This window comes from Protomyctophum bolini, assembly GCF_963924005.1.
Source record: "Protomyctophum bolini genome assembly, chromosome: 8".
NCBI lineage: Eukaryota > Metazoa > Chordata > Actinopteri > Myctophiformes > Myctophidae > Protomyctophum > Protomyctophum bolini.
The window spans coordinates 50,108,724-50,124,942 of NC_137869.1; the positions used below are offsets into that span (position 1 = coordinate 50,108,724).

Here is a 16,219-nt window from a genome sequence, read left to right on the forward strand (position 1 = left end):
AAGTGGTGTGCTATGTTGCTGTCAGTGCACAGTACAGTACCTTAAAGTGGTGTGCTATGTTGCTGTCCGTGTACTTGGGCAGGTGCAGGAAGATGAGCAGGTTCTGTCGGAAGTAGTGGGCCACGGCGGGCAGCCAGGCCACGTAGCAGGGCTGGGGAATGCTGAACTGCATGACCTCAGTGGCTGGAGAGCCTGCAGGCTGGATGAACTGAAAAAAAAACACACACACACACACACACACACACACACACACACACAGTGACGCGCACGTGCACACAAACAATTGGTTATCAATTTTGTTTTAGTGTACCCCCAAATTAGCCCACGGACCCCAATTTGAAGACATAATTATGCCAGGGACGCCCATAAGAAAAGATTTGTACGGCTCTAGCAGTGATTCTCCACCTGTTTCATTTCAAGGGTTTGACCCCTGGACCCCCATTTAATGGCATTTCTATCTCGAGTTGAGACCCCAATTTATATTGTAACTCTGAGAGTGTACAAATGGAACCAAATTAACCCACGGGTCCATTGTCTAGTGGACACGAGATCCAGTATAAGTAATTTTATACTTGGTTGCATGCTATTTTCACCAAGTGTAAAATCAATCAAGGCCCGCCAGAATACATTTTAATCAAATAAATCAACTGTAGATTTAGTCGACTAAAATCGTATGATATTTAGTCAACTAAAACTAGACTAGACTAAAACTAGACTAACACTAAAAACAGTCCAGGCGACTAAATTGTGACAAAAAAGTTCAAGAGACTGAAACTAAAATAAAAAAAATGCTGTCAAAATCAACACTGTTTTGCTTGCTACTCCAAATCGCTTCACCACAAATAGGACTATTTAAAAAAAAAGTTATTAATTTGACAAGAAAATACAATATTTGAGTGATTCACACTGGTCAGTGTTTGGGCATTGGGTATCAATTCATTCATTCTACCAACAACTGCCCATATTTTTCCAGTGAAACCCTTATTTTGAAAGGTTTCACCGGAACCTGATACGTGAAGCGGATATAGGAAAACGATGTGTGTTGTGACAGACTAACTCGCCGTTTCTTTCACCCGTTTCCATTGTGGCCCATTCATCAGTAATACAATGGAAACTAAATGTGCCCTTACGGGTCCACTACATCTGTACATGGTTTAACCCCCTGGGAACGATTCTACAAAATGTCTTCTAAATCCTGACAGTTTTCTGAAAAACCAGTCAGTGGTGCTCAATATTTCATCTCAAGGACCCCCATAATTATATGTATTTGGCCGCCAACCCCCATCTGGGACCCCCCAGAAGCAAAGATTTGAGTTAAAAACTCGCTCTGTAACAATATATATTCAAAGATTTCAGGCACATTTTCACGATTTTTCAAAAATAGCAGACCTACAAGTTCATAGCGCTGCACTCGGTGCCGCACTATGAGTTTGTAGATCTGCTATTTTTCAATAGTTAAAGTATAACATAGTGCTTAAAACACCAAAAGGGGTTAGATGAACACGGAGTCAGGGTGCCAGTCTAGGGTCCCAGTCCCAGTTTCAGAGATACAGTATAAATTGTAGGGGTGTAACGATATAGTAACTGCATCGAAACATCGATTTTAATTTCAAGAATTTAAGTATATCGAAATTAATACAGCAACATTGATTATGTATCGTATCGTTTTGCTATGCAATTAATTTATTGTATCAATACATTTTTGTGCGTGGTATTTAGCAATTTTTAGAAGAAAAAAGAAAAAGAGTGGTTTAATTACTTAATTTAAAATAATGTCAATGTATTTTAAATAGTTACTGTATCGATTTCAAATCATTGAATCGTATCGTATCGCCATAATGAACCAATATCGTCCATGTATCGTATCGTCAACCATGTATCGTGATAGTATCGTATCACTGTTAAAATGTATTGTTACACCCTTAATAAATTGTATATCAATATAGAGGTTCGGGCCGTATATTTAGCAACGTAGGCTTGCACATCCACGCTACCCGGCCCTCATGTCTCTCTCTCTTTCCCCTCTTCTTTCACTACCCCCTCTCAACATCCCTCTCTCTCTGCCTCCTCTCTCTTTCGCTCTCTCTCTATTCCACCTTTGTCTCTCCCCATCCTCACATCTAGCAACGTTGGCCTGCACATCCTCTCCTCTTCTGCCCTTGCTCGCTGCCACTTGTATTGGCTCATCTGGCACAAAGGTTATGCCAATTTCCAGTGCCCGGAATTGAGCCAATCACAGCATAGAGAGACACACTTTTCAGCAAATCACAGCACATAATGACACATCTGTAGCCAATCGCCAATGATTTTAAAGACAACTGATTGGCCAACAATGCACCCTCCAGCCAATCAGCGCACAGAACGAACTTCAGCCAATAACAGAGCAGAGGCACACCTTAAAATGGGTGCAGTACTTAGTTTTTGATTTAGACTAGTCATTGGTTAGACCAGTCATTAGTCTACAACTACAACCTATCTCAAACCCTCACTCTAAACCTAACCTACATTTCCTACACCAGAGAAATGGGGCGGCCAATCGGGACACGGTATGCAATATGGGCGGGCTTTGGTACAGTTACTTTCAATGCTTGAGACCTTTGACTGACAGTAGCTCTGACCAATTGCGTCAAAGAGAAAATGTTTCAACCCACCGCCCTGGAAATTAAATCCAAGCTGAGCCTCCCCAGACTAATATCCCGCGGTCCGTGCGATATTAGTCTGGTTTATTAACCAGGCTACCACGGGGCAGCACACCTAAACCGAACCTTAACCCATGTCTAACCAATGACTAGTCTAAACTAAGTATGCGCCCCCTTCAATTCAATCACAATGCAAGATGAGACGATAGATAGATAGATAGATAGATAGATAGATAGATAGATAGATAGATAGCCCAGCAAGCACGGTCAGGACCTGGACGAATAGTGACGTCTCTATTGGGGCCAAATCAATTCAAACCAAGACTACCGTAGTCAGATCTGTCACAGAATGTCACCTGATTTCAACCAACATTAATTCTGCCCACTAAGACGGACGTCCCAGGATGAATCAAAGATAGAGGCCAGATCAATTTGGGTCCAGTACTTAGTTTAGACAGTTTTTGGTTCACCCCGATCACTTAGAGTCATATCATAACTAGTCAGATCTGATCCAGAATAAGCTATATTATTTCAACTGGTGAAGATGTCCTGGCAATGACGTAAAGATCATCCCCATATCGGCAATGATCTGGACTAGTCCTGAACTAAAGATTATCCCCATATGGGCTGTGATCTGGCCTAGTCCTGAACGTCACCGGAGTCACTGGAGGACGTCATCATAACGCCATCAAGATGTAATTTGGCTTGCTGGGAATTGATAGATGGGAGTTAAATGTATATCAAACTGGGATGTTTTGAATTAACAAATACTTCAGAAATCACTGGCATAGAGGACTGGCTGCTATGATTATTCACCATATCAGGGTGATCAACAGAAACCAGCTGTCCAGATTGGAACCTGTCGACTTCACGGCTTGGCCACACTTTGCTTGGCATTTGTGCCACCGGCAATATAAGTGGCAGTGTAAACACAGTGGAACTCATTCTTTACAGAGCTGGCGACCCCCGCTGTGTTTGTTTTGTCGCCATGCTGCGCTGGACGATCAACCCCAAAGGAGGACCCAAGAGAGCCCGCCATGCTGTGGTGGCAGTGAGGCACAAGGTGTATTCCTTCGGAGGCTATGACCACGTGAACGAGAGGGAACAGATCGACGTGCACATCTTCAACACGGTGTCCTTGCGTTGGAGCAAGTTGCCCCCCGCGGCGACGGCCGGAGGAGACGGCGACAACCCCCCTGAGGTGCCCGCCATGTGCCTGGGCCACACGGCCGTGCTCATAGAGTACGTCATCTACATCTGGGGAGGCATAGTGAACTTCACGATAACGGAGGACCGGAACAGGCTCACCATCACGGGGGACAACTGCAACGTGCTCTATGCGTTCGAGGTCGACACGCACACGTGGTTCATGCCGGTGGTCTCCGGGACCGTTCCCGAGGCGAGGTACAAGCACTCGGCGTGCGTCCTGGAGAGGGTCATGTACGTGTACGGAGGCTTCAACAAGCAGACCAGATACACAAATGACTTCCACAAGCTGGACACCGCCACCCTGGTCTGGTCTTTGATAAACGCCACTCCCGTGCCGGCCTCGTTTTGTCACTCCGCCACCTTTATCGGGACAAAGATGTTCGTGTTCGGTGGCCACGGGGACCAGGACCAGCACTACTACAATACCATCAGAGTGTTCGACACGGAGACCAACGACTGGTGGCTGAACGCGCACGTGCCGGTCTTTCTCCCGGACTGCCGTGAGGATCATTCCGCCTTCACCTACAATGGAGAGCTGTACATATTCGGCGGCCACAGCTGGAACCAGACCTTCGACGACATGTGGAAGTTCAACCCAGACACCATCTCCTGGACGAAGATCGAGCCCAAGGGAGGGCGCCAATGCTGGAGGTTCGGGATGTGCTGTTGCATGGTGGGAGACTGCATCGTCATTTTCGGAGGATACAGACCAGTGCAGGCCAACGTGGGGTTAATCTTAGATTTAAGTCCTAGTCTGAGGACCTTATGCAAACTAAAGGTCATTCAGTCTGGTCTGGACCAGTCGGGACTACCACACAACATCAGGTGGGAACTGACGGTCATGAATAATGGCAGCAGCAAGAGGAAAAAAAGTCCAGAAACATGACAAGTGGCACCCCAAAGCAGACTTGAATCACGCCCACCTCTACAATAAAGGATGTCGCCGCTCTATCCCTGAGGAACGGTCCTATTAACACATGCCTGGCAGGAGTGGGAGACGGTTGGGCCCCATCGCTAAATCTGGGACCACCGGGGATGTCAAACCTACCACACAGGCAATGGATCCTGCTGAACTACCTACACACTGGACTCAGGTTGCCTCCGCATCAAATTTCGCAAGTGGGGCTTGGCAAACCTGCGAGCCAGAGAAGACTGTCGGACATAGGATGACCATACAAACATACGACGACCCTCATACAGACCACCCACAGTAGCCCGCCTCTTCGACACAGACCCAGAGACAAGGGCATATCTTGCACAATGTCTGCCGATACATGAAAAGGAAGAAGAAAGGCGAGCCAGTTGATGCCTTTGGGTAAAGGAACGGACAGTTATAGGAGACTTCAGGGAGTAGAAGATGATAATGACTGCAAATATTGGGACGTTTGTGTTTTTTATGCTGCTCGGTCACATCTTTTGTTTGTTTCTCGTTCGTTTAAGTTTTTTTCAGAGGGGTACAGAGAGACAGTAGGGGGTGGGGTGTAGGGGATACACTGAGGCGTGTATGACAACACATTGACAGACAGACCGACCTTTTTGGACAATCGCTGGTCCGAACAAATTCCGACTCTGTACTTCACAGACAGGCAGGCAGGCCGACCGACCATTTTGGACAATCACTGGTGGGGTGCATACTTAGTTTAGGTTAGACATTGGTTAAGGTTAGGTTTAGGGGTGCTGCCCCGTGTGATGTTAGGTTTAGGGTGAGGGTAAGTTGTAGTTGTAGGACTGGTCTAACCAATGACTAGTCTAAACCAAAAACTGTCTATACTAAGTACTGCACCCTCACTGGTCCGAACAACTTCCGACAATGTACTTCACTCAAGATATGCGCATGACACGCACGCACGCTTCATCACCGTTGACGCTTCATCAACGTTTAGGGTAAATTATGATGTAATTCGTGCCAGTCAAGTCTATCAACTTTAAAGTTTGTTAATGGTAAATTATGATGTAATTTGTGCCGATTGTATGGAACCCTTTCCCTCCCATTCACGAGTTAAAAAAGTTAATTTATTCTAAAACAGCTTCCCTCCCAATAACGAGTTACATTTTCATCATTTAATTTGCGTTTTTAATACGTTTTAAGACGTATGGAGTTTCCATCGGACAGAGTGGGGTAGGTGACGCGTTCTGATGTTCTAAGTATGCACCCCATTCGTGCCAGTCAAGTATATGGACTTTAATGTCTGTTTATTGTAAATTCAGCATCGGTTGGTGCAGTGGCTGTCCAAAGGTAACTCTATACTTAGGCAGTCTAGGGCAGGCTATCAGACCGCCGTACATTGGCGGCATTTAATAGGGAGTGAAATGAATCAGGCGCCCCTCACTTAACACGCGTGTTATTTTTGCATTAGGGCAGCAGTTCCTATTAGCTTGGAAACCCCATCTATGTCACTGGGAGGCAGTTTTCTGAACTGTCCACAACCCAGTATAGACAGACATGTTGCCATCTTATAATGAGCATTCATGAGGAGTGGTGGGTGCCATGTCATCTGCTGGTGTTGGTCCACCGTGTTTTATCAAGTCCAGAGTCAACACAGCCACCTATCAGGATATATGCCTCCGTATGTTGACAGATTCTGATTTCCTTTTCCAGTTCGAATATATATATATTTATATATATATATATGATTGTTTTTGGGCGCGTACAGAGAACCCAGAACCACTGACTAGAAATGCACTCTGTCGAGGTGCCAACTTGCGCCTTGCACACAAGCACGCCATACGTACCTTAGTTACGTCACCGTCAACAGCCAATATAAGGGACCACCCGACCATTCTTACATACATACATACTACATACATGCATACATGCATTGCATACATGCATACATACATGTATACATACATACATGATCACTGTTTGCCTGTTACTTACTGTATCTGTTAAATGATTATTATTATTTTCCAATGGCCCTCGCTGCCGAGAAGGAGTTGATTGAATTTTCCATTTTAACCCATTTTGGGCGGGAACCCCTTTTGGTGTTCTAAGCATTATGCTATGCTTTAGCTGTTGAAAAATAGCAGATCTACATGCTCAACTTGTAGGTCTGCTATTCTTGAAAAATTGTGAAAGTGTGGCGCAAATCTTTGAATATATAGAGTTTCATTTCTTAACTCAAATCTTTGCTTCTGGAGGGTCCCTGGAACCACATATTTTCAGATGGGGGTCGGGGCGGCCAATTTCATATATTGTTGGGGGTCCTTGACATGAAATAGTTTGAGAACGACTGACATAGAAACCTAGGATTTTCTGAAAACTGTCAGGATTTAGAAGGCATTAGTAGAATCTTTCTCAGGTCGAAATGGGTTAAAAGGCAAATGCACAATAAATAAATTGCTGTGTTTACCTCCACGTCAGCAGGGGTCAGTTTGCAGTTCCTGACCAGCATGACAGTGATGATGTCCAGGGTGGTCTCATCCAGACGCTTACGCAACACCTTGACCAGCTCATCTTTGATCTCTGGACCTGCAACATGAACATGCCTTTATTGATAGGATGAAAGTAGTCCGACAGGAATGGGGAGAGATATGGGGGAAGACAGACACGCGGCAAAGGCTGTAGTCTTGTGTTTAAAACAGAAGCAGAGATCAGTGATACACACACAGGAGACTCAATTGAGTCTCCCGCCGATCATCATATTATTACTAGAGCGGTGCCCGGCTGTACAGAGTACAGAGTCGGTAACGATGGAAGTTGGAGATCTATGCCCCACCCGGCTATGAAATACCCATTGTACCCTTGTCAGAGTACCCGGTCCACCCATCTCTCTGTGTTCCTTCATTCATATATATAATATGGAGTTCTGTGTCAGGCATGCCCAAATATGGAGTGTTGTGATGTCAGAACAGGCCAGCTCCATATATGGACCCTGCGGACCCTGTCCAGAGCCCGGGCAGAGGGCTTTTGTGCTTTTTCTGGACAACCGTGGGTCCGACCGATTCGACACTGGGCACTGCACTCCCCGTGGGGTTGCGGGACGCGTGTGTCAAATTTGAAGCCATTCATTAAAAGTTGTGACAAAAAAAAGTCTCCAATAATTCAAGGCATCATGGGCTGTGTAATTAATAGAAAATAAGTAATTTTTTGGGTCCACACTGTCATAGGCAATTTTAAAAAAGATTACAGGATATCTCTGCTGTCGGGAGGAAAGCTCATAACTCCAAAATGTTCATTTTTCAGGAAATTAAAAATATACATTTTTCGGGAAATTAAGAAAACCATATATTTTTAAAACAAAGCAATGCAGCCTCATCAAAGTTGGTGTTGTAACTTTATATATTGGGGAGAGGTGGTGGAGACATTTTGAGGGTCCAATGGAGTTAAGAGGTTTTGTCCAAAGCACATTTTACTACTTTCCATTGGTTCAATATTTTCGAAACAACACACAGACGTACAGAGTGTTCAATAGCACTGATTTGGTTTATGTTCCATAACTTAGCCATTGACTTCTCACATATATGTGTACACACATTGTGGGGTATTATTATACAACATGTAATCCTTGTTGTGTCCCCCCAAAAAAAGAAAAAAAAACATGTATCTCCCCCCCACCCAATCAATTAACCAAGCAATCAAGTTGAAATCTTACCAGCGTTTCCAACTCCATGGACCAGCAGCAATATGTGTTTGTCCACCTGTCCAACGGGCCTGGATCCTTCCAGAGAAGACCTGGAGCCCTGAACACACAACACCAAGACCACCATTAAGCCATTTTGGGGCGGGAACCGCTTTTTGTGTTTTGAAGAATTATGATATACTTTAGCTATTGAAAAATAGCAGATCTACAAGCTCATAACGCGGCACCGAGTGCTGCACTATGGACTTGAAGGTCTGCTATTTTTGAAAAATCGTGAAAATGTGCCTCAAATCTTTGAATATATATTATTACAGAGTGAACATTTTAACTCAAATCTTTGCTTCTTATCTGGGCAGGTTACATATCATTTAACATATAATTTTTGGGGTCCTTGACATGAAATATTGAGCACCTCTGATACAGAAACATAAGGTTTTTCAGAAAACTGTCAGGATTTTGAAGATATATTTTAAATGTCGACGTCAGGCCTAAATGGGTTAACCCGGTAAGACCTGAGCAGAGTAATTATAGTAGCGAGAGTGGTGACACTAGCGTTGACAATGGAATGTGGAAGTGCTCATTCTATCTCAGTGGGATAGTTCCAGCCATAGGAGCAATGGTTGTGGAACTATAGCCCATAGGCACCCCGCTTTGCGGCGAGATCAAAGCGTGTCGCTACTCTCCTACTCTACACTCTGGACTTGACAAAATATCACTTACATCCTGGACAGTTTTCTGAAAAACGTATGTTTCTATGTCAGTGGTTCTCAACTGATTTCATGTCAAGGACCCCCAGAATTGTATGTATTTCGCCGCGGATCCCAATCTGAAAATATGTTGTTCTAGGGGACCTCCCAGAAGCAAAGATTTGAGTTAAAAACGTTCGTTGTGAAAAAATATATATTGAAAGATTTGCAACATATCCTCATGGTTAGAAATAAATAGCAGATATACAAGCTCATAGCGCGGAACTCGGTGCTGTGCTGAGCTTGTAGATCTGCTATTTTTCAATAGCTTGTTAAAGTGGTTAAAAGCTATAATGACCAGAGAAACGCGTACAGCACTGTCTCTGAATGACCATAACAAGTCTGTAATTCTGAGAATGTACAAATGGAACCAAATGGGGGTCCCACTCTTAGAGTATATATTAATAGAGACGGCACCGGATTTCTCCTCCCATCCACTTGCATTAAGTTGCTCAAAAGTGCATGAGTCGCTTTCACTCCTCCTTCCGGGTAGGAACAGAGTGCATTCTGGGATGGATTGGACCCAGACACATGAACGCGCTGCCGTTGACTATCATTGCACGCGTTCATGTATGATAACAGCGTTCACGTGTCATCATGAACGTGCGCAATGATAGTCAACGGACCAGCACCCATGTCTTTGGGTCAAAACTGCAATACCAAATTCGTCCATTTCACCTCTGGGTGCCGTCTCTATTAATATATACTCTAGTAGTCTAGTCCCACTCCCCAGCCAAAACGTTGAGAACCCCTGATTTAGTCAACTGAAACTAGACAAACACTAAAACATTTCAGGTGAGTGAGTATAAAATGTGAAAACTAATTAAAAAAGACTAGGACTAAAACGAAAATTAAAATGTCTAAATCAAACGGTGGTTCGTCCGTACAGTGAGGTCCTCTGAACAGAAGGGCTCCTGACTCCTGGCTAGTCCGACAGAGTGGGATGTGTTTCCATCCGCCTCGGAGGACTTCCCGCTTTGAGATGTTTCACACAGCCTGAAGGAGACAACAAGGAGGAGGACACACAGTCATTCACAACGCTCACCCGTTATAGGCCAGTCAATCTACGCTAAAAATCAGACCAGTCTGAAGTGAGTGGTGCAACAGTGCCCACTGGTGGTACTCTAAATATAGGGACGGACATAGGAACGGACATAGAACATTGCTGTTCCTTGGAGTGGTTGCACCACTCAAAAAAGGGTGACCCAAAATAAATTGCAATAGTAATCGTTCAAGGTTTTTCATCCAAATATCATTCAAAATTGATTATTATATCAATTGTGCATCGTGGTATATTCAGGGGTTGAACGTTGGGGTACCATTGAAAACCTATAAAAGGCAAGAAAATATATCAAATTTGAATTATGCTTAAAGTAGCATATGTGACATGTCAAACTAGGGTTATTCATGATTCTGAACCAATTCAAAGCATTCGTTTTGTACAAAACACTCCTTGGGCTAAATTTGGCCATAACTGGTACCCGTAGATTACTATATTTTAAGTGTGTGAGTAACCTGAGGTAGAAGACTGATTTGGTGGTGCGCTCCTGGTAGACAAACATGTTCTTCCTGTTGACCACACAGAATGAGTTGAGCACGGAGCGCAGGGCCTGGATGGCTGGAGGACAGAAAACATACACACACGCACGCACACACGAAAACTAAATTAAAACGAAATAAAAATTTAAGCTACGATGACTACAACTAAGACTAAATATACCAACAATTACGTCAACAAATACAAAACTAGACTAACATGACTGACAGAGACTAGTGGATAAGAGATCCAGTAGATGTCATTGCATGCTTTGTGGCATGCTGAAAATAGCAGATCTACAAGCTCACAACGTGTGGCAGGCTAGTGTGACACGTCGTGAGCTTGTAGATCTGCAATATGAAGCATTAGAAATTGTTTAGTCACAGTTTTAGTCATCGCAGCTTAGTTTTATTCAGTTTTCCACAGTGGAAAAATGGTAGTTAGTTGACGGAGGATTTTCGTCATAGTTTTAAAGCCGACAAAATCAACACATGTCGGGTGTCTAATCCTTTGAGGAGGCACGTTCAGAATGGTTCCGCGCTCACCTCTGGACACGCCCATGTTGGGTCCCATCTTGAGACGCGGGTGGATGTGGATGATGGTGCTCCACGCCACCTCGCAGGCAAAGTGTCCTGGCATGAACTGCATGGTGGCGGCCAGGTAGTCCCGGGGCTGGTAGCTCTCCTCCGTGCCATAGTCTGTGGACAGACAACCCAAAGTGTCACACGTCAGGGTCATAGTCTGTGGACAGACAACCCAAAGTGTCACACGTCAGGGTCATAGTCTGTGGACAGACAACCCAAAGTGTCACACGTCAGGGTCATAGTCTGTGGACAGACACCCCAAAGTGTCACATGTCAGGGTCATAGTCTGTGGACAGACACCCACAATGTAACATGTTAGGGTCATAGTCTGTGGACAATACATCCAAAAATGATGCACATTAGGGTCATATTCTGTGGAGAGACACATACAATGTCACACGTTAATATGTTCCGTGCCGCAAGCTGGTAGCATAAATTAAGTTATGCCACCATCCGCGTCAATTTAAGAGAAGGAGTTTGGGGCTCAACCCTTATATTCACGGAGAACACGTTGGGGTCCGTATTTATACGGACAAGGGAGAGACATAATTAACACATTCTGTACAAAACACGTCTGGAAACGTCATAAGGATCAGAAACGAGTAATACCTTAGACGTCTGTGGACGTCCTAGCGACGTCCAAACGACGCGGGGCGAGATAATAATAATCAGAATTATTCCTATTTTTTTTTTTTGCATTTCGCTTTTCGCTTGCCGTATGCTAACGCTCTGTGCAAGTATTAGCTTGTCATTGACTCCCATGTTAGCGCGGCGGAAAGAATGACTCGTATCTCCTCATCCAGGGCGCTCTCCGTGGTGATGAATGGATCGATATGCTGGCGCTGCGTTTCTGCTCCTCATCCGTCTCTCCCGCAAAATATGAACGCTTTTTGGAGTTTATATAAATATATTAAGATGATCGGGGATTATGAGCTCACTTTGTCAAGTCAACTTTTTTAAGAAAGTATTTCCGGTTCTTGGCTTTCAGAGTAAATGCGATCAGACTACTCTGGCACTATAGCGGCCTTTATTTTGATGCACGTTGGCGTACTCAATGTGTTAAGGTCATAAACACAGAGAGCTCGTTCATGAATGGATGCAGGCACGTTCATGAAGTTAGCACTTCCACAAATGAAGAAAATGCGGAAGTAGAGCGTTATGTTGTATGCTTCAAATGCCCACTGAGTTTATATACAGTGATGGAAAGTAACTAAGTACATTTACTTAATAGCCGATCTGCAAACGTGTAGAGCGTAGAGCAGGGTTCCCCAATTAATATCCCTCAAGGGCCATATTTTGACTAGGGTACCAGGCTGGGGGCAGAGAAATTGGGTTTTTTATTTAAATTCATTCATTAATTAAGCTTAGAATAGATGTAGAACAGTGGTTCTCAACCAGTGGCCCGGGGACCACCAGTGGTTCCAGGTGTCCCCAGCTAAATGATGGAGAGTTGGTAACCTAATGGACCCTTATAGATCTTTAACACATCGAACGCTGACAGCGTACCTATACGCTTTTTGATACCCAAACATACAATCCTGAGCCCGTACGTATACGTTTTATGGTCCAAAATAGTATTTTTTATTGATTTCTGTAGTTCAACTATATATGCGCCCGGACAACTCATAATGTAACACCGATCGGCTCTAAAAAGAGTTAAAACCCCCCCCTGCTGAAAAGAGGTGTTGGTCTGAGAAGCGTCTGGCACCGCCTATTGGTTGGTCTATGCGAGGAGGCAGCCCCCATTACGACGTAATGGAGACGGCCGTCCGGCATAGACCAACGCAGATGTCAGGGGATCTAAAATGGATGGGTCCATGCTCTTGTGTGTCTGAATACACTCGATTCCCCCTCCCCTCCTGTTTCTACATGGTTTCTCTTTCTTTTTCTCTCTCTTTCTCTAATTGTGGGGGGGGGGGGGGGGGGGGTCTCTTCCTCTTGGATTCCCCCCCCACTCCCAGTCCCCACTGCTTTCAACTGCATTAGGCTTGCCTTGCATTTCTCTCATTCTCGGAAAAAGATACAACGCGATTTGCTCTCTGCCCGTATATAAACCTGCAACGATCGGCATTTGATTTCATAACGTTTGCCAGACACATGGAGTTAGTCATGGACAGATTGCACATTATCGAGGGACCGCCATGATACTTTGGTGCAGATTGCAAGCCATAGCGTCTTCGCCAGCAGACACTATCTATCGGCTGTGATTGTAACCGTTGTATTCATTATAATTGCAGTGATAAGACCGCAATGAAGGCGTCTGGGACGTCATTGACCCGTTTGTAATGTATAACGAATACTCATCCTAAACTGCGGAGGCCGTGGTGGATAAAGCTATTTTCCCTATAATTGTTGACGTACTGCTGCTGCTGCTTTGTCCGCATCCATCCCCTATCGTCGTTGTTTTTTTTTCCAAACACGTTGACGTGCTGCTGCTGCTGCTTTGCCCGCATCCATCCACCATTGTCGTTGGTTTTTTTTCCAAACATGTCCAGACATGATAATCCTCACCGATCCAGTCTCGCGTCTCACCTTATAGAGACGCGAGACTGGATCGGTGAGGTTAGTGGTATGTCTGGACATGTTTGGAGCGGCACCCGATCGACAATAATGTTGCTTATGCAAGATAATTTCCTCAAAGCCTAGTTGCCCCCCCCCTGTTACTGCGATTGTAGCTCGAATCACAGAATGAGCGTAGGGAGAGGGCACATATGGGGCTACGATTGAGGCTGATGTATATTTTCTAACAACTTAGGAGAGAGACTGACCACGATGCAGGCAGAATAAAGTTTCCAAGTCCGTTTTATGATCAGATATGTGCATCAAGACTCTCTGCTTTCATAAGAAAAAAACTAATACTGTAATCGCGAACGCAGTGAGCACTTACTATGAGACCTAGCAGATCACGTCTGTCTGTCTGTCTGTGTGTGTGTGTGTGTGTGTCTGTCTGTCCCGCTTTCTGTCCCGCTTACTGTATATGTGGACCTGGCCCTTTTGTGCCCATATATGGAGCTGAGTGATTTGTGAGTCATGGTGACATGAGTGTGATGGCGTGGTCCTGCTTTGGGGACTCCTTATATGGTTATGGCTGAGTCATGGTTACATGAGTGTGATGGCGTCTTTTGTGACCATATATGGAGCTGGCGTGGTCCAAGCACTAACTATGACACCCTGGACAGACGGTATCCTAGCTTCAGGTTGACCCCCCCCCCCCCCCCCCCCCTATGGTTGACCCTGTAGAAAATTACAAATGATCACGTTTCGAGTGGTCCAACGTGATTTGAAAATAAAATGCTTTCTGCTATAGTTCGAAGAAATGCTTTGACTGCTCCCAAGGTATGGAGGGCCAGTCCTCAACAAATGTCCTGGATACCTGCCTTGGAAAGAATTCCTGATGGTGTATCTAGTTCCCTGGCGCTCTGTTGGGCTTCATCAGCCAATCTTCCCTCTAGGATTAATGATGCTGGTTTAAAGACTCATGGTTTGGCTCTTATCAGTTTATTGAGGCCTTCACCCTTCCAGAGCATCCAGACTCGTGCTGCTCCTGATTCAGTGAGGCCTTCACCCTTCCAGAGCATCCAGACTCATGCTGCTCCTGGTTCAATGAGGACACAGCCTTTCCACACTTCCGCAGTGTGGTGGAAGAAACGGCAGCAGCCAGAGCCTCCGCCCAGAGAGTTTGATCTTCTGCGTTATGACATGAGGGACATCTGGAAGAGCCCCAAACCAGCAATGTATCTGGGGCTCGCTGGGCTCATACCCTTCATCGCCGCTCCTCTAATAATGGCCTCGATGGAGATCTACCTCCCGCAGTTGGCTTACGCACAGTTAGCGTATGGAGCGTCCATCCTTTCCTTCCTGGGCGGAGCACGTTGGGGATTTGCGCTTCCAGAGGGCAGCCCAGCGAAACCTGATTGGATTAACCTGGCCAATAGTGTGGTTCCTCCACTGCTGGCCTGGGTGGCTATGCTGTTCAGTGACAGTATCAGTCCAGCAGTCATCACCGTAATCATGGGACTTGGAATTAGCTTACACTACGACCTCTCTCTGCTGCCAACATACCCCAGTTGGTTCAAAGCATTGTGCTCCATACTTACCATTGTGGCTTCTTTCTCCCTGATTAGCACACTTCTACTGAGTGGAATTTACCCAGAGAAGACTATTTTCTGAATTAGGCTATTTGTGCTCTTCGAAATGTACATTAAGGGTAAAAGGTTGTGAACTTTGCGGTTTACTGTCAGACTCCAGTTGAGGATATTTGACAAACTATTTCTCCCATTATCATATAAATGAACTGGAAATGTAAAGTTGGTGCCATGGAATCTGAATTAGAACAGAAACCCTGATTAATACAATATAAAAAAAAATATATATATGACACCCTGCAGATCATGTCTGTAATTTATTCTAATTGGTATTGCAATTTACGATCTGCGTTCGCTTTCCGCGTTCGCGCGTCTTACTCGTAATAATAAAAACCACACCCCTGTGAAGTGAGCAGTGCAATGTTGTGAAGTGAGCAGTGCAATTACACTGCTCACTTCACAGGGGTGTGATTTTTATTATTATTACAGTATTAGTATTTTCTTATGAAAGCAGAGAGTCTACTGTTTCATACGGTATATAGTATGTACATGTCGCTATAGGCCTTATTTTGTGAATAATAGTTATTCGGGTCCATGCCTTCTCTAAAGTTCTCTGGTGGGCGCAAGCTGCATTCAATAGCCAATTAGTGACAAACTGTACATGGGATCAATGTGTATTTGTTTTCCTCCTAAAAGTAGACATTCAGGGCTTTCATTCAGTGTATAGTATGTATATGATATTATTTGTGTTCATTTTTATATCTGTCTGTCAATGTCTGTCAACTTCAAGCCTCCATATCTCTGTTGTTTTTTTTCACGAGCAGCGTGCAGGCAAA

General features: G+C 44.6%; 2 protein-coding genes across 2 annotated transcripts in view; one reads left to right on the plus strand and one right to left on the minus strand.

Moving 5' to 3' along the window:
• szt2 (SZT2 subunit of KICSTOR complex) overlaps positions 1-16,219 on the minus strand; it is a 145,607-nt gene that overhangs the window by 53,739 nt on the left and 75,649 nt on the right. Inside the window, exons 46-51 of the mRNA XM_080770643.1 lie at positions 11,260-11,412; positions 10,693-10,795; positions 10,065-10,173; positions 8,444-8,531; positions 7,202-7,320; positions 41-208 (exon numbers count right to left, since the gene is read on the minus strand). Of these exons, the coding sequence (XP_080626769.1) occupies positions 41-208; positions 7,202-7,320; positions 8,444-8,531; positions 10,065-10,173; positions 10,693-10,795; positions 11,260-11,412 (740 nt within the window). The remainder of the gene's footprint in view (positions 1-40; positions 209-7,201; positions 7,321-8,443; positions 8,532-10,064; positions 10,174-10,692; positions 10,796-11,259; positions 11,413-16,219) is intronic.
• On the plus strand, positions 14,659-15,492 carry LOC308319514 (transmembrane protein 69-like; the record flags this gene model as incomplete). The annotated part of the gene is made up of 1 exon (XM_080769619.1): positions 14,659-15,492. One exon carries the CDS (start codon positions 14,659-14,661, stop codon positions 15,466-15,468), a length of 810 nt encoding a protein of 269 aa, XP_080625745.1. The 3' UTR covers positions 15,469-15,492.